The 19596-nt window shown below is 41.6% G+C and overlaps 1 protein-coding gene across 9 annotated transcripts in view; it reads right to left on the minus strand.

Moving 5' to 3' along the window:
• Window positions 1-19596, minus strand: part of TENM1 (teneurin transmembrane protein 1) — a 918261-nt gene that overhangs the window by 128567 nt on the left and 770098 nt on the right. For all 9 annotated transcript variants that reach the window (XM_044937195.2, XM_044937198.2, XM_006065013.4 and 6 more), the window contains one exon: window positions 3890-4033. In XM_044937195.2, coding sequence (XP_044793130.2) covers window positions 3890-4033 — 144 coding nt within the window. The remainder of the gene's footprint in view (window positions 1-3889; window positions 4034-19596) is intronic.

Raw genomic sequence — 19596 nt, forward strand, 5'->3', positions numbered from 1 at the left:
ACCATTTTTCAGGCTTATGAACAAGGGACACAATAAATATTTCTCTTAGGACTTGATTGAGAGGATATAAACACAAACTGGGAGACATGCCAATGTGATCAATGGAAATTTACTTTCCCTCCCAGTAAAACCATTTGCCAAAAAACTACTGGCTTATCTTGGAGGTTAAGTTAAAGGAGATTCTTGATCTATTTCAGACAGATGACTACACCCAATTAGAACCCTGGATAGTTTTTTTCTAATAATTTAAAATACTCAACTGGCATAATTTTAAAGAACTGATTTATCTTTTTTTTTTTTAATGTTTTGAGTCATTCTTTTTTTTTTTGCAAAGTTTTTTAATTTTTTATTTTATTTTTAAACTTTACATAACTGTATTAGTTTTGCCAAATATCAAAATGAATCCGCTTAAAAGAAATAAATATGTACTCTCTGCAATCACTAATAAGACGTATTTTGAAGGAATACTATTGAAAAACACAAGTTCCCAGTTGGTTTTCTTTGTTAATCTCAGTGAAAGTAAGAACCATCTTGATATATCAGACATAATATTTGGAAACAATGCTCCACCACCAATGGCTAATTGTCAGGTAAATACAATTGCTGCAACTGAAATGACAAATGGTCTGAAAACACTTCCTGCTAGAAACTACCCACTGCATAATGATTTTGGAGGCAAAGAAAAACTGCAGAATTGAATGGCAGCAGACATCCAATTTAATTACAGGTGTCTTTTTAACCAGTGAGAAGAAATTGGGGGAAGATAGATTCTTGTTTCTAATCTGCTATCTGTCTCAGATCAAAAAAGCAGGGTGCCTAAAGAGTTAGGCTCTGGCCTTAATCAGTCAGAAAAGACCGTCTGACCTGACCGGGGAGAGTGCGTTGCTTTCTAATTGGTCCTCTCAAAGCTGCTCCTTCACACTCGTCATTCCTGCTTCTAAAACGGCCTTTGTGGGTAGGGTTTAGACTCCCAAAATGTCCCAAGAGAGGTGCTGGTGTCCAAGGGCAGGCTGGAAGGCAGTGGCAGTGCTGACTTCAGCCCTGTTTCCTGGCGGCATGACCTGCCCTGTGTGTGTAGGCACGTGCCGACAAATGAGTTGATAAAGATAATATCAACTCACCCTTTTCGGCCCCAGGGACCGGTTTCATGGAGGACAATGTTTCCAGGGACGGCGGGGAGAGGGGGAATGGTTTCAGGATGATTCAAGCACATTACACTTATTGGGCAACTTAATTTCTATTATTATGACATCAGCTCCACCTCAGATTATCAGGCATTAGATCCTGGAGGTTGGGGAGCCCTGGATAAAATGAACAAATCTTCCTTTAAATAAGTCTGTCTTAAGTAAGGTTTCTTTCTCAGGATAAAATTCTCAGAAACAGACAAAGTAGATTTAGTGGGGCTGGGGTGAGTATCAGGGATCTTTTGGAGTGATAAAAATATTCTAAAACCCTGTGGTGGTGACGGTTGCAGAACTCCACACTTGACTAAAAATTATTGAAGTGTACCCTTAAAATGGGTGAATTTTATGGTGTATAAATTATACCTCAATAAAGCTGTGAAAAAGATTCTCAGAAGTAACTTGATACCTATTACCCTAAACATGAATTACTGGTGGGTTAGAGGTAGAAAGAACACATTTGTGGAAATCAGAGGGGCCCCCAAAGCCAACTTTCTGAATGGCTTCCATCTGTTCTGAATTTTTCAGCCTCAAATGGTAAGAGAATATAGGACTGGGAGCACACAGCTGGGGACTGGCTCGATTGAGGTCATTCCCACTTTGTGTTTAATGTCAATGACAGGCATTTGAAAGAGACAATCCATACCAGCCAATAAAAGTGAGTGGAAAAGAAACGGCTGCTTAAAATGTCAAACTCTTTCAAATCAAAACAAAAAACCTAATAATTTAATAACTGGCATCTGCCCTTTTATTTTTATACTTTTGAAACTGTGATTCTCCTTTTGACAACAGAAAAAGGGTTGACATTTTATATCTGTGCCTGAATCTTTGCTCTTAAACAAGCAAACAGTTGGAAGGGGAATTCAGAGTCTTCCTTGAAAGAGGGGAAGAACATGTAATGGGAGGCATATGGCAGTGGATTCCTTCACCTTCTGGGGTCCTATACTGGAGCTCTGGTCAGTGGTCTCAGGCTATGGTTGAAGCAAACCTGGTTAGCTTAGGTGATCAAAAGTTCCCAGCCTGTGGGGCTGGTCTGGTCAGTGGTCTCAGGCTATGGTTGAAGCAAACCTGGTTAGCTTAGGTGATCAAAAGTTCCCAGCCTATGGGGCTGGTCGGCTTGGCTGATTCAACTACAGTGCACATGAATAAGACCAGAGGTGTGTTTATAAAATGGATCTCTTAGCCTTGGTCAATTCATGGCCTTAAAAGAGAACCCTGCTTTAGCCAGCTGTTTCACAAAGGTCAGATGGATACAAGGATGGAAGGGTATAGTTGTCTCAGTACGTTCACATCACCAGTCCTGGAGAAATTACCCCAAGACAACATCCTACGAAAGGCTGCTCAGAATCTGCCTCTTTAGATGAAAAGGAATATGATTTCACAATGAAAACTTACCAGCAGATGTTCAAATGATGCTGGGTGGAAACACCAATGATAGGTTTCCCAGCAAAAGGAGGTGAAGGAACTTGGATGAAGCCTTTATAACCAGGGGAGCAAAATCAGTTTGTCTGAGAGAAGCATGGGCTAAGGGCCACCTGTGATCTCTTCTGACTTAACATCGAATTCTAGGTGACATACTAGGTGACAGTGACAGCAGGAAAAGTGGTCCAAAGAAGGCAAAGACTGAAGATGAGCATGTACGGACTTTCACTGCTTGACCTGCTTTTCCTAAGTCCAGGACTCAGGAGGCCTCAAACTAAGTGAAGTCCAGAGCTGTACTCTTTCCCCAGATTCTTTCTCTTCTTCCCTGTGCTCCTCCTACCTCTTTTTCACCACTATCCATTGCTCTCCCTTTACTCTATCCCTTGCTTCTTACTGCATATACTGACATTTATATGGATTAAAAAAAAAAAAAACTGGTGTAGAGAGAGTACATGGCTCTGGCCACTTACTGTGAGCCCTGGGGGAAAGTCATGTGACTCAGCCTTGGATTCCTGACCTTTTAAATGAGGTTAAGGCCACACTGCAGGGTTGTTGTGTTTAAAATGGGACAGAGTTCACTCAAGTCCGTTGAAAACTGTATGGCACATATGATGCATTAATTCTAAGATGCTTCCCATTTTAACATCTCTGGAGTAAGCATGTATCTTGCAAACAATGTGTGTCATTGTTTAACTGGCAGTATTTTTCATAAAATAATGGTATACTTATAATCGTGGGCTTTCCTTGTAGCTCAGTCAGTAAAGAGTCTGTCTGCAATGCAGGAGACCCGGGTTCGATCCCTGGGTGGGGAAGATCCCCTGGAGAAGGAAATGGCAACCCACTCCAGTATTCTTGCCTGGAGAATCCCATGGACAGAGGAGCCTGGCAGGGTTGCAAGAGTCAGACATGACTGAGCGACTAACCACACACATACTTATAATCAATGATGTCTTAGATCACATGAAATACAGCAATTATTTTTCCAATTGTTAAAAGTTGGCGACAAGGTTGGATAAACTGGTTAATCATTTGGGCCAGAGCAGTAATGATAGATGATTCTGAAAACCCAGTTTCATTTAACTTTGTGACGAGGTCTCACTTGACTAGCACTAATTTGAAATCAGATGATTGCATTTGAAAAGAAATATAATGTGGTCATCTCTAGGTGGTGGAGTTATAAATAATTTTTTCCTTATACTTTTCCAAATTTTGTGCGGTAAATATTACATATATATGTATACAGCATTAGGAAAACAATATTAATGCATATTTTAAAATGTGCTTACCACTTTGTGGATTCAAAATATGATGCTTATTCAACGACCAGCCTCCTAGGTTAGAAGCATCCATCTCGAAACCTTGTAAGATAATTGTCCTTTTCTCCCAGAGAATAAAGTCTGGGCACATTTCATATTCATATCCCACAGACACTGCAAACAGAGAGTTAATAATGCTTTAGAATGTTTAAAAAGACTTGTTCTTTTTTGGCACTAGTTGATAATTCTCTGGATACCACATTTGCTATTGAATTCTGATTTGGGTTGAAATTTGACCACTAATAAAAAAAAATGGCCCACTATTCCAGTATTCTTGCCTGGGGAAATACCATGGACAGAGGAACCTGGCAGGCTACAGTCCACGGGGTTGCAAAGAGTCAAACAAACACCACTTAGTGACTAAACAACAACAAACTACCTTTTACCTTTTGGAAGCACTGGGCATCCAAAAATGACCAGTCAGTGCATATTGGATACATACATGAATGAGTTACTCACTGAGGCTGTCATTAGGTATGTTTTGGACATCGAGCTTCAGTATGGGCTTTTGGGTAAAAGGCTGTGTTGTAAAATTGAAGAAATAAGCCCTCTGAAATTTTAAGCTGTGGTGATACCATTTCTTTCTTTACCTTTGTAGAAGAAGTGCAGGGCAAGTTTCTTCTGATCTCTCTGGAGTGCAAAATACACTTAGGCAGTGGGCATTGGAGTACTGGGGTCACTTATACAACACCTCACTACACATGAGACTAATAAAAATCAATTCACCCATTTTATTTTCTTCCATGCTAACTGGCCTTTAGTTTGCTGAGAAGTCTGAGTTTGCTTAGAGTGTTATAAGCCATTCGAGTGTAAATTCCACTTTGTGCATGTTAGATTTTGGTTTCTAACCAACGGGACATCACCCAACATTTGGCTTCAACCCTCCTGAAGCACAGATGTTGTACATTAAGCTGGAAACCCCAGTATGCCGCTAAAATGGGAAGTGCAGAATGGCCCAGCGTGGGTGTCTTTGCTCTACTGAAACATGCAGAACTCAAGTAGACCAAGACCCAACCATCTTCTCAGTTGGCAAACCTGCTTACCTGTTGGAACCCCAGAGTTCTGATTCTTGAGTTTAAAATGCTTTGTGTCCTCATAATGTTCTAAGCCTGAGACTATCAGCTCATTATACTGCATACTTCGAAGCTCCTTTCCCCCTTTCTGGCAGCTTAAAATATCCCTAGCTGGTTGTCTGCCATTGCTTTTGAGTACCTGACTCTACCTGACTCTTCAGATGCCCCTGGAGAACTCACTTATTCTTTGGTCATCTGGTTATGAAAACTGGTAATGAAAATATGTGCTAAAACAATGCAAGCACAATAGGTTCGAGGTGGAAAAATTCAAGCAGACGAGTTTTGGATTTTGACATTAGGTGAAAAGAGGCAATTTTAGTCCAACTGATATACATGTGCATGTGTGTGTGTGCACAAGGGCTTCCTAGGTGGCTCAGTGGTAAAGAATCTGCCTGACAATGCAGGAGACGTGGCTTCAATATATGGGCCGGGAAGATCCCCTGAAGAAGGAAATGGCAATCCACTCCAGTATTCTTGCCTGGAAAATCCCATGGACAGAGGAGTTGGTGGTCACAGAAGAGTTGGATCTGACTGAGCAACAGCAGGCAAGCATGTGTGTGTGCAAGCACAAACATAGATAAGCCAACTCCTTATGATTGTGAATACACACTCGCTAACTTTGGGGGTCATGTGTGGCCATTGTAAACCACAGACTGACTTCTCTTTGTCTCTGCTCCATCTAAGCTTTAACAGGGATCAGGACCATCTTCATGGGTGTGTGACCTGTGTAGTCACGCAGGGGCCTCTGCTTAGAAGGGCCCCACCCTTGGCTTAATGCTCTGCTGTCACTGTCTTGAAATCCTTAATCTATTTTAAACAAAGGGCTGGGTATTTTTCTTTAACACTGGGCCCTGCAAATTATGTAGCTAGTCCTGATGGGGATGTCTGTCCTTCTACCCTGCCATCAGCTGGTGAGGACTCTTGGAATGCAAACTCATTTTAGTATTAGCCCTAACCAAGCTCAGTTAGCAAGGGAGATCAATGGGGAGCAGGAAAGACTAATGACAAAATGGAAATGATTTCTAAGAGGAAATTAGTTTGGGATCATCTGTGTCAATGGTGTTCTCTATGAAGATGGATAGAAACAGAATTTCAGCGATGCAAAGGATCTCACAGGTAATCTAGTTCAGGTTACACATGTGGCATAAATCATTGCTGTCTACAATCTCCTTAATATCTTATCATGGCCCCAGTGCTGTGCTAAAACAACTCTAGTGGAAAGAGTTGATTTTTGGCCTAAGAGTCAGAAAACTTCAGTTCCTGGGTCTGCGATTAACGGGCTGTATGGTCGCAGGCATATGATTCTCCAGCTCTGTTCTTCATTGGTAACAAAGGACAGGGGGAGAAGATGGACTAGAATTGGTGGTTCTTAGACCCTTTTGAATCAGGGAACCTTTTGTTATGAATGTGATAAAAGTTATGGATCTTTCTCCTAGAAAAATGCATATGCACACAAAATTTTGTATATAATTCTAGGGGGTTCACTGACCTCCTGAAATCTAAATAAAGATATCAGATCAAAGACTGCTGTACTAGACAATTCTTTTTCTTTTTTTTGGGGCCACGCCACATGTCATGTGGTATCTTAATTCCTCGACCAGGGATTGAACCCGTACCCACTGCAGTGGGAGTGTGGAGTCTTAACTATTGGACCACCAAGGAAGTGCCTATACTAGACAGTTCTTAAAGTCCCCCTTTAGCATTTCACTATATGATTCTAAAGTGCATTCTTTCAAGATTGTATTTCATCAGTTCAAGTTGGGGAATCAAACCCCTACATCTCACGTTGGAAAAATCAGGCGATGTTGGTATGAAGAATAACATGGTTTCTGCTTCTCTTGCCAACACTGAAAAGTCTTGATTAATAAATAATCATAATAATAATTACAAGCTCCGGGCCATCATCTCCTTCCCTACTATTGTCAGGATCTGCCTTTTGTATATTTTAAGCCTGGTATGTGCCCCTAAAATCTCTTCTCTGGAAGGTGATTGTGCAAGTTTTGCAAATAAGTAGTGTTCCCTGGTGACCTCTCATGGTGGTTTGGAGCCTGATTTTCCCATCTCCTTAACAGTTAAAGATCCTCCCAACTCTGTGGCAGGAAATGCTTCTATTAAGTATCCTCAGCACAATGGTAATGAGACATCCTCTTCACCTCCTCCTATCTGAATTGCTCTCTAGCCCACAACAAAAAAGTGTACTGGCTGCACACCCCGCAATTATATTACTTTTCTCCCTTGTCATAGCAAATAGCAACAAGGCAGCCACTTAATAAGTTCCTTCTAAATTTTATTAGATTTACTTTCTCTCGAGAAAGCTCTATGAGCTAATAAAGTTATAATTTATCCTGAAGATTTGTCCAAAATTCCAACTGACTTTAATGAGAATGGCTGTGTGTTGGGATATTTTTGTATGTGGCTCCTTGCACAGAGTAACAAGGCAAGGTTTCTTTCTGACAGCAGCCCACTGGAACAGAATCCTGGAACTTGCAATCCGTGTATGAGAAGGCAGACGAATCACCCCATGGAGTTGAACTGCTCGCTAAATGCACAAGGAACTGGCAAATGCAGTAGCAACCAATCGTAGACTTCCTCTCGTGAAAGCAGACTGTAATGCACTGAACGCCTTTTCTTTTTCATATAATGAAATATGGGGGAAAAAAGGGCTACTCAGGGCTGGCACCAAAAATGCTGAGCCCTGACACTACACTCTGCCGGTACTGTGACAGCTGAGTCTTAGTTAAATAAGCAGACTGGACCCACTACCATCTCCCCGGCAGCCTGGTGCCTATCACATCTGATCATCAACACAGCTGGGTGGAGGCCACGAATTCAGCCTCTGGCATTCCGGACTGGGGATCAGGAAGACTAGTGTTTAAAAGGAAGGAAAGAATAATTATCCATCAACATTTCAGAGGACCTCTAGAGGATAGACTAGTCTGGCTGTGAGTGGAGATACGTGGGGATGGAGGGTGGACTATACTTCCCTGGGGCTGGTATAGTGGTCCCATGCTGGAGGAGACTTATTGGGAAGGCAGTTGAGAAAGAGCCATTCATACAGCTGAATACTTTCTCTGAACCAAGTGACCGCCTCTCTTGTGATACCCTTAATTCCATCTGGATTTCTGTCTTCCTGTATTCTCTCCCTCACCTCGACACAGAGATACAAATTTTGGGGATTTATATAAATGGGTTATAAAATGGGATTTTCCTCCACCAAGAGTCACTGACTGTCAAGACAGGACTTGCTACTTTTGTAGAGGACTCTGTCCTCTGGTCATAGGATTTGCAGCTCTGACTTCACTGTTAGTCATCTTGCAAATATTACAGTGGCTTCTAAAGAAGACTTTATTCTACTGGCTTATAGAGAAAGACTGCAGCTTGCTCCCTCAAAGCCATTTGACATTAGAAAAATAGTCACTGAATCTCATTCTATTTATCAGAGCAGCGGCATTAGTATAATGTGGGGACTACAAGAAGGTGGAGGGCCACAGTGCTCCTGACACCCAATTTAGTGATGGTGACCTTCACCTATGAGGGCTGGGATGGGAGATTGACATTAAATAGCCAAGGTAAAGATTCCACGCAATGAAACCGATGTGCAAAATATGACAAGATTAAGCAGATGATTTTCAACAGCTTCGGGCTAAGGCTTCAGAATTCATAATGGTTGCATTTATGAGGGCAATATATAATTAGAAGTAGTCTGATGGTGTGAGAAATTTATGTTTCCTTCATGAACTCAAGGAATATATAAAAATAATGTCATCACATTTAAAAGGTAACTAACAATGAGATCAAAACCTTCTTATCTGAAAGAAATGATTAAATAGAACCAGAAATATATCCCATTCTTTTAAAACAGTAGATTCATGTAAAACCACAATGAAAGATAAGAGACCTAACAAACCAAGTGAAGGCCATAGCCACAAGAGACAAAGACTGTACAGATAAAATGTTATCTACTGAGATCGGGTACCTACTCCCAGCATGACTTCTACTTTTTCCTATTCTCTAGTGATTTCTCATAGGATAGGATGACCCCAGAGGCTCCCCGATTTGACACACTGCCCAGTGGCCTGAAATGCTTTGTTTATCTATTATTGCTGGCTTACTAAGAGTGTCAGAATCAGGTGATGAATTTTTACCAAGTGCCTTTTCAGCACTTACGGAGATATTCACATAGTTTTCTCTCTTAATCTATTGAGGTGATAAATTAGAGCAATATATTTCCTAACATTGAACCATCTTTGAGGTCCTAAAACACACTCTACAGTACTTGGTTATGATGTACTATCTTTTTAATGAGTCATTGGATTTGATTTGGTAATATTTTACTTAGGATCTATATCTTACCAGTTTAAACATGCTAGTGCTAAAAGTGACATAGTAGTTGAATCAAGAGAAAGAACAGGTAGAAAAGGTAAAAAGAATCCAGGAGTGAGGCAGCCACACAACACTTAGGCCAAGAGGTCATGTACAATGACACTTTATGATTTTTTTTTTCTGACTGCCTTTTCCAAGCCTAGCTGCAAAAAAGGGAACCTGGAACCTGGGTGACCTGTGTGCCACAGAGGCAACATGATGTACTAGCTCACAGGCACATTTTTGAGTGCCTTTGGAGACCTGGGTACTACCCTCCTCTCCCTTGGTGGGCCAACCATTCCATTAAATCGGTCAGGCTCAGGGCCCCACCTTAGCCTCTGTCCTTATGCATTTGTTTGTTCAGTCATTCAACAAATATGCAATATTTGATGAGTACCTCCTGTCGTCAGGGCTTCCCTAGCGGCTCAGAGGGTAAAGAATCTGCCTGCAATGTGGGACACCCGGGCTCGAGCCCTGGGTCAGGAAGATCCACTGAAGAAGAAAATGGCAACCCACTCCAGTATTCTTGCATGGGGAAATCCCATGGACAGAGGACTCTGGTGCACTACAGTCCATGGGGTCGCCAAAGAGTCGGATACAACTGAGCAACTAACACTTTCACTTTCGTGTTGTCAGGCCCTGGGGATGTGAGAACGAACAAGACAGAACAAGATAACACACCCCCCAGCAGAGCTCACATTGCTTACAATCCAGTGAGAGGAACAAATATGAAATAAGATCACACACACACACACAAATTGTGATAGCTTGTATGGAAGTGCAGGGTACTATGAGCCAGTGCAGCAAAAGTTTAAGTTTTGGAAAGGGAAGGCAAGGGAAAGCCTCTTCATATAGAAGGGCTTTATCTCATGAAGTACAGGGAAGAACGTTCTAGGCAGAGAGTGGCATATGGGCAAGATGGTGACGCTTTGTATCTCTGCAAGACTGAAAGAAGGTCAGGGTAGCTGTGGTCTGGCTAGTGCATCAAAACCAAATGAAGAGCAACCCTTCCCCTTCCGTACTACCTCACCACTTGCCCAGGACAAGAGAGAAAAAAGATTCCTATCTTCTAGCAGTATTTAGGCATTTTTCTTTGGGACGGGGTTTAGGAAATAAATTCGCCTTGAAAATGGACTGGTTATTCTAAAGGGGCTGGTTATTTAATGAGTCAGCAGACCTACACAGAGCAGCTCTATGTGCCAGGCAGGTGATTTGCTAAGCGCTGCAGATACAGTGATCATTCATCATGTCAGAGAGCCCATACCCTGAAGGGTTACCTACCTTTTGGAACTTTCATTCGTGGCCTCCTTAAAATAATATCATCTCACATTTGCATAACAGTGAACAGTTAAACACATTTTTGTGTATATGACCTAATTTGAAGACTCACAAAAACTCACGAGGAAGATATATTTACTCCAATTTGATAGATGAGACAGTAGACCCAGAGAGGTGAAGTGACTAGTCTAAGGTCATCTGACTAAGTAGCAGATGGCACAGCCAGAGCTCAAACACAGTTACTCACTTAGCAAGTGCTTTTACCTCTGCACTGGATCATGCTATGTGATTAAGGGGAAGACCCATGATTCAGAAGTCCTTTAAATAGATAAGCTTTTATTTGCCCTGAATTTAAGATATAAGGATTGGAAACTAGAGATAACCTTGAAGTAGAAGTATCATATATCCTGGTTGGCCAAAAACAGTGTCCAGTTATTCTATCATTAACAGCATCCCTTTTCACTCTCAAGAGTATCTTGGATTGAATGATAAATTATATATATGGTTACCTAATCTTAAAGAGATATGGTTGTAATGACCTGAGATGGGCTGGAAGAGGGCTGGGAGGCCTGAATAGTCATGAATGCTGACTTAAAAAAATAAATCATATGGTTTGGCAAATCATTTTCACTTCTCTATCTCTTGTCTATATTACCTTACCAATGGCTTTCAAATTCTTATGCTTGAAAGTCATTTAATTGTGACCCAACACACACATGGAAAGACACATGCATATATGGACAGATATAAGTGAAACAAAGTTTTCTGATAACAGTACTCTGAAACAGTACTCTCTTAATAGTTTTACATTGATATTTTCTACTCTATTCCATTCACTTATGTTCTATTCCATTCCATTTCATTTTATTCCACTAAAAAAAATACTGGCTGACTCACCAGACAGATTTTGTAATCTACTACTGAGTGTGACCAGCAGTTTGAAATGAACACAGACCACGTGCTTACTGGAGCATCAGTTAATACTTATTAGGGTCATTTAAAGACCCTAGTAAGCTCTAGGTACTCTTTTGAGGGCATATCTCATATTTTATCAGAGATATTAAAATGTATACAACCTACAACTCATATCCAACATTAAACACATTTCATATTTAAATGTGAAAATTGACTTGGAGTTGACAAGCTGACATAATGCTCCATTTAGCAGACATTTATTTAAACAATTTGTTAATGTTGATTTTCTAGTTTTCTTTGCACATTTTGGTGCCAATAAATTTATTTTTCAGGTTGCAAAGATTTTTGTAGGTCCTTGAAAAACTCATATCCTTGGTGCTGCGACTGAAAAGCTGAATGGATAAAACAGCCCTGCTCTCAGTTAATGATTACAAATTTATAAGTGGAGAGAAATGATGAAAGATTATCATCTCTGCTAGCTTCTTGGACAGAAAACCACTGGGGCGTTGAATTGGGTAAGGTGGATCGGTCCCTTTAGTGAAGACGGGCAGCAGTGAAAGGCATACAGAACTCAGGACGGTGAGATCCAAGTTTGAATCCCTGCTTGGGAAAGGTCTTTTGGCAAGTCACTTGCTCTTTCTGAACCTCGATTTTCTGCTCTGTAAAATGAAGATCACATTCATCGTGCCATGCCTACCAGGCAGGAATGTTCTAAGGATTAAAATGAGAAAATGTATGTGAAAGTACTTTGCAAATTGTAAAGCACTACCCATTTACTATTAATATATTCAGTGGATGCTATTTTTGTGGCTGCCCAGCCTGCTTAGGCTTTACTGAAGGGAAATTTATGAACACTAAAGCATCGTTCTCAGGGATGTTTTGTGTGCACAAAGCAACCGTAGCTTAGCACCTATTACCATTAATGTTCCCTTGTTTCTTCTAACACAATTTAGACAGACTCCTTTGTGTCATGAACCTTTAGGAAGTCTAGTTCTTCCTGAATCACCACTCTTTCTTGCCAAATTACTGTACTAAATAATTACGCAATTGTTGTTGCCAATAACCTTGAAGAAAAGTATAATTGTTTATAGCAGTGCTACTAAAGGTGGATGGCTGATTTCCTGAACTTCCAGGACTCCTAACCACTGCAATTTAATTTAATTAAAATGAAGACCAGGCAGAATGCATTATTATATATTGATAATGTATGCGGACACAGGCGGACAGAGGGAATTATTTTGACAAAATTTATATAATGGATGCAGATCAGAGCCCCTGAACAAGCCAGTTTGTCACATTAAATAAGCTGTCTCTAGAATTTTAACAGCACTGTGAACTTAAAAATAATGATTCTATTTAACACTGTTTTGCAAGGAGCAGAGTTGGGAAAGAAACAAAATAATATACAATGATTTTCAGACATCATGCCTTTTTAGAGCCAGAGAATAAAGTACTAAGGCCAAATAATTTCAAATGCTCACATGGAGTTTTTAGCAGGGGAGTCTTGTCTGTGTATCAGACAACAAAATCTTTAAGCTGGATGAACTAGTGATTGTGGTTTTTGTACTGCAACCCTGGGGGTGATTTTCCTCTTCTTCCACTTAATCAATATTGTGCTTGGATTAATCAATCTTATCAGCTGCCATTGATACTTCTCCAAGGAATTAGTTCACACAGCCTCCGTTGGTAATTTATTCACTCTGGTATTATCCCTCTCATTGCAAAATCTGTTTCATTCCAAAAACTGGTGGGATACCTTAGGATTTCAGGTTCTCCTTTTCTCCTTTTGCCTGTCTCTGAACAATTTATTCTTCTTTTGTGACACTTGAGCCCTTAGAGATCACATCGATTTCCCACAGCTGAACCATACGGGAAAGAGTCCCACATTTCACACTTAGTGGGCATTTCAACTTAGGTATTCACCATCATTTCAGACTCAGCTTGTTTACATCTGACTTCTTTCTCCATCACCCAGAAACAGGGGTTGGGGGGGACAGGTTCATATTTAACAGGCATGGGAAGGAAGAAGAGCAGGAGACCTTTCAAGCCATAGTTTTAATCAAAATTCCAGCTGAAACTGGGACTGTAAGAAGAGTGGTCAAGGTTTGTTTCCTAGTGCTGTTGTAAGATATCCGGACAAACGGAAAGGCTTCAAACAGGACAGATTTATCATCTTACACATAAGGAGGTCAGAAGTCTGAAAAGGGTCTCATTGAGCTAAATTCAAGGGCGCAGTGGGATGAATTCCTTCTGAAGTCTCTAGGGGAGAATTTATTTCCTTGCCTTTTCCAGCTTCTAGAGGCCACCTACATTCCTTGGTCCTTGGCTCCCTTCTTTCATCCTCCAAGCCAGCAAGACTGCATCTTGCTGTGCGTTCCTTCTATAGTTATATTTCCCTCTAACTCTGACCTCCCCTTCTGCCTCCTTCTTCCACTTTTAAGGACCTCTGTGATAACAATGGATCAACCTGGACAATCCAGGATAGTTATTCCATGTCAAGGTCAGCTGCTTGGCAACTCTAATGCCATCTATAACCTTAATTATCTTTTGCCGTGTAACATAATTTATTTACATCTTTGGGAGGTGATGGCTATTATTCCACCTACCAAAAGGCTTCTGAAATTGAAGCAAATCTGAGAAGTGTCATATATAGCACCATTATTAATATCTGGTGCAAAATTTACTCTGTTTATTCTCACATCAGTTAAGTGATGATAAGATATGGCCAGGAATACAGCTAAGTGTTTTCTTTTTTGCTTCAGATCAGATCAGTTGCTCAGTCGTGTCTGACTCTTTGCGACCCCATGAATTGCAGCACGCCAGACCTCTCTGTCCATCACCAACTCCCAGAGTTCACTCAGACTCACGTCCATCGAGTCGGTGATGCCATCCAGCCATCTCATCCTCTGTCGTCCCCTTCTCCTCCTGCCCCCAATCCCTCCCAGCATTAGAGTCTTTTCCAATGAGTCAACTCTTCGCATGAGGTGGCCAAAGTACTGGAGTTTCAGCTTTAGCATCATTCCTTCCAAAGATTCAATCATATCTATTAAGGTATGGACACGATGGTAACATACTTGATCCCTTTGCTCTATCCATTTATCACCTGAACTGTTTATTGTCTGTTATATTCTTAAGGTGTTCACAATCCATTTTCAGAGAAGTTGATTCTCCAGCTTCATTCTACCACTTGTCCTAATGCTTTACTACTGTCAGGAAAATTCCCTTAGTCTCCGTGGAGATGGAAATGGAGACGAGGTAGTAAATAAAATCCCTTTAACCATGATTAAGTTATCAGGAACATTTCCTACAAGGTAAAGAATCCATATTCCATCTTAGGTACCACACTTGAAATTATTTTGGCTGTTTCCCTTGGGATCCTTGCCAATTTTCTTTCTCTACTCAAAAAAAAAATATGTCCCTTAAGTGCACATAAAACACCATGAGGAACATTTTTCCCTCTCCCTTGGATATTTCTGAGTGGGTCAATTGTCTCCTGCTTTTATTACTGTTATTAGCTTTTAAAAGGAACCAACAATATATATTTCAGCATTTTAATTAAGGCCATTTTTGTAGTCAGAATGCTGGAGCAAGTTTTGACCAGAAACATAATTGTAGAAATAGGAAGTAAATCAACATCCATAGGCAAACAGTAGGGACGAATCCTTCAGTACTGGTGTGTATGCTGCTGCTAAGTCACTTCAGTCATGTCCAACTCTGTGCGACCCCATAGATGGCAGCCCACCAGGCTCCGCCGTCCCTGGGATTCTCCAGGCAGGAACACTGGAGTGGGTTGCCATTTCCTACTCCAATGCATGAAAGTGAAAAGTGAAAGTGAAGTCGCTCAGTCGTGTCCGACTCTTTGTGACCCCATGGACTGCAGCCTACCAGGCTCCTCCGTCCATAGGATTTTCCAGGCAAGAGTATTGGAGTGGGGTGCCATTGCCTTCTCCAACTGGTGTGTATACTAGAACACTATTGCTTCTTTTTGTGATTTAGTTGTTTATTCAATGCTCAGTTGTGTCCAACTCGGCGACCCCATGAACTGTAGCCTGCCAGGCCCCTCTGTCCATGGGATTTCCCAGACAAGAATACTGGAGTGGGTAGTTATTCCCTTTTCCAAGGTATCTTCCTCACCCAGGGATTGAACCTGGGTCTTCTGGATTGCAGGTGGATTCTTTACAGTCTGACCCACCAGGGAAGCTGCATCCATGGATATATGAGAAACTAAGTCATTAAGAGTGCTTAACTATAACAAGGAGGATAATTTTAGAATCTTCAACCCTGGGAGTATTTAAAAGGAAGGGGTACAACACATTTTTATACATAAAGTGAGGTTGATAAAACAGTGCAGTCACTGTGGAAAACAATTTGGTGGCTCCTCAACAAGTCAAACAGAATTACCATATGACCTAACAATTCTACTCCTAGGTATATTCCCCAAAGAATTGAAAACAGGTATTCACACCAATATTTGTATAAAAATGTTAATAGCAGCATTATTCACAATAGTCAAAAGGTGGAAACAACCCACATGTCAACCAGTTGATGACTGGACAAACAAAATGTGGTATATCCATGAAATGGAATATTATTCAGTCATAAAAACGAATGAAGGACTGATGCCTGTTATGACATGGATGAACTTTGGAAACATGTCAACTGAAAGAAGCCAGATACAAAAGACCACATATTGTATGACTGTGTTTGAAATATCCAGAATAGGTAAATCCATAGAGACAGAAAGGAGACTGGTGGTTGCCAGGGTCTCGAGGGGAAGGAGAAGTGGAGAGTGACTGCTAATGTGTTTAGGGCTACTTTGTGATGTGCTGTTGAAAATGTTCTGGAATTAGATGTTGGTGATGGTTGTACAAACTTGTGATAATACTAAAACCCACTGAATTGCACACTTTAAATGAGTAAACTTTATGGTATGTGAATTATATGTCGATAAAGCTGTTACTTTTTTTAAAAGTCAGGCTGAGCTGCATTTATATGAACCTCAGCAAGGAATTTCTGCTAGGTACTGTTTAGTTCAGCTCTTCATCAGAGTACTAGATAAATTGCTGCGTTATAACTTAAGAAAAAAGTAAAACAAAACAAAACAAAAACCCTCAAATCTAACAACCTGGCAAGGCTTTTGAGAAAAGTCATAAAGAATTGGAAAACAAAGCCCTGTGGAGAAAACTTAGAGGAATTTAAGATTATTCTACTGAAGCAAAGGGGCTTCCCAGGTGGCACCCTAGTGGTAAAGAATCTGCCTGCCAATGCAGGAGACCCGGGTTCAGTCCCAGGGTCAGAAAGGTCCCCTGGAGGAGGACATGGCAGCCCACTCCAGTATTCTCGCCTGGAGAATTTCACGGACAAGGAGCCTGGTGGGCTACAGTCCATAGGGTCACAAAGAGTCAGACATGACTGAAGTGACTTAGCATGCATGCAGGAGGTGAATAAAAGGCTTTAGGATCATATCCTGGAGAGGGGAATATGAGGCTTTGAGTATGCATCAGGCAGGGTCCCAGCCAGAGTCAGATATCACACTCAGAAGTGTTCAGAGTGTTGAATGAAGGGACTATTTACAGAGGCGTGAGCAGGGTGAAGGGAATTAACAAGGATCGTGGCCTACCCAGGACTGGCAACAGTGGGAAGCTGTCTGGGCTTGCAGAGAGGGGTTAAGGGAGGGAGTGATCTGGAGAGAGTGTGCGGACTTGGAGGAGGGGCTCCTCAACAGGAGCTGCCATCTTCCAGTGCGCTCACTGCCAGCAGTGCCGAGAAGCAGGGAGAAGGGTAAATACCCTGAGCACCTTCCTCCTTCCACTCGGCTGGCCCTTGATGGTGCCAGCCACCGACCAAATCAAAAGGGAAGGCAGAGAGTAAAGGAATCCAGACAACGTGATGAATAGAAGGCAGTCTTTCAAAGCACAGAAAAGGGCAGAGAAGAGACTGTGTGTGTGTGTGTGTGTGTGTGTGTGTGTGTGTGTGTCAGGGAAGGCAAAATGAGAATAATTAACACAGTGTGTACATACAAAGTTGTTTCAGTTGTCTGACTCTTTGTGACTCCATGGACCGTAGCGCACCAGGGTCCTCTGGCCATGGTCCCAGGCAAGAATACTGGAGTGGGTTGCCATGCCCACCTCCAGGGGATCTTCCTGACCCAGGGATCAAACTCATGTCTCTTACACCTCCTGCAATGGCAGGCAGGTTCTTTACTACAAGTACCACTGGCACCTACCTATTAAACCCATAATCAGTTCAGTTCAGTCGCTCAGTCGTGTCCGACTCTTTGCGACCCCATGAATCGCAGCACGCCAGGCCTCCCTGTCCATCACCAACTCCCGGAGTTCACCCAAACTCATGTCCATTGAGTCGGTGATGCCATCCAGCCATCTCATCCTCTGTCATCCCCTTCTCCTCCTGCCCCCAATCCCTCCCAGCATCAGAGTCTTTTCCAATCAGTCAATTCTTTGCATCAGGTGGCCAAAGTACTGGAGTTTCAGCTTTAGCATCATTCCTTCCAAAGAACACCCAGGGCTGATCTCCTTCAGAATGGACTGGTTGGATCTCCTTGCAGTCCAAGGGACTCTCAAGAGTCTTCTCCAACACCACAGTTCAAAAGCATCAATTCTTCAGCGCTCAGCCTTCTTCACAGTCCAACTCTCACATCCATACATGACCACAGGAAAAACCATAGCCTTGACTAGACGGACCTTTGTTGGTAAAGTAATGTCTCTGCTTTTGAATATGCTATCTAGGTTGGTCATAACTTTTCTTCCAAGGAGTAAGCGTCTTTTAATTTCATGGCTGCAGTCACCATCTGCAATGATTTTGGAGCCCCCAAAAATAAACTCTGATACTGTTTCCACTGTTTCCCCATCTATTTCCCATGAAGTGATGGGACCAGATGCCATGATCTTAGTTTTCTGAATGTTGAGCTTTAAGCCAATTTTTTCACTCTCCACTTTCACTTTCATCAAGAGGCTTTTTAATTCCTCTTCACTTTCTGCCATAAGGGTGGTGTCATCTGCATATCTGAGGTTATTGATATTTCTCCCGGCAATCTTGATTCTAGCTTGTGTTTCTTCCAGTCCAGCATTTCTCATGATGTACTCTGCATATAAGTTAAATAAGCAGGGTGACAATATACAGCCTTGACGTACTCCTTCTCCTATTTGGAACCAGTCTGATGTTCCATGTCCAGTTCTAACTGTTGCTTCCTGACCTGCATACAAATTTCTCAAGAGGCAGGTCAGGTGGTCTGGTGTTTCCATCTCTTGAAGAATCTTCCACAGTTTATTGTGATCCACACAGTCAAAGGCTTTGGCATAGTCAATAAAGCAGAAATAGATGTTTTTCTGGAACTCTCTTGCTTTTTCCATGATCCAGCAGATGTTGGCAATTTGATCTCTGGTTCCTCTGCCTTTTCTAAAACCAGCTTGAACATCTGGAAGTTCATGGTTCATGTATTGCTGAAGCCTGGCTTGGAGAATTTTGAGCATTACTTTACTAGCATGTGAGAGGAGTGCAATTGTGCGGTAGTTTGAGCATTCTTTGGCATTGCCTTTCTTTGGGATTGGAATGAAAACGGACCTTTTCCAGTCCTGTGGCCACTGCTGAGTTTTCCAAATTCGCTGGCATATTGAGTGCAGCACTTTCACAGCATCATCTTTCAGGATTTGAAATAGCTCAACTGGAATTCTATCAACTCCACTAGCTTTGATCGTAGTGATGCTTTCTAAGGCCCACTTGACTTCACATTCCAGGATGTCTGGCTCTAGGTCAGTGATCACACCATCGTGATTATCTGGGTCATGCAGATCTTTTTTCTACAATTCTTCTGTGTATTCTTGCCACCTCTTCTTAATATCTTCTGCTTCTGTTAGGTCCATACCATTTCTGTCCTGTATCGAGCCCATCTTTGCATGAAATGTTCCCTTGGTATCTCTAATTTTCTTGAAGAGATCTCATGTCTTTCCCATTCTGTTGTTTTCCTCTAATTCTTTGCATTGATCACTGAGGAAGGCTTTCTTATCTCTTCTTGCTATTCTTTGGAACTCT

Source organism: Bubalus bubalis, chromosome X (assembly GCF_019923935.1).
Source record: "Bubalus bubalis isolate 160015118507 breed Murrah chromosome X, NDDB_SH_1, whole genome shotgun sequence".
NCBI classification, from domain to species: Eukaryota; Metazoa; Chordata; class Mammalia; order Artiodactyla; family Bovidae; genus Bubalus; species Bubalus bubalis.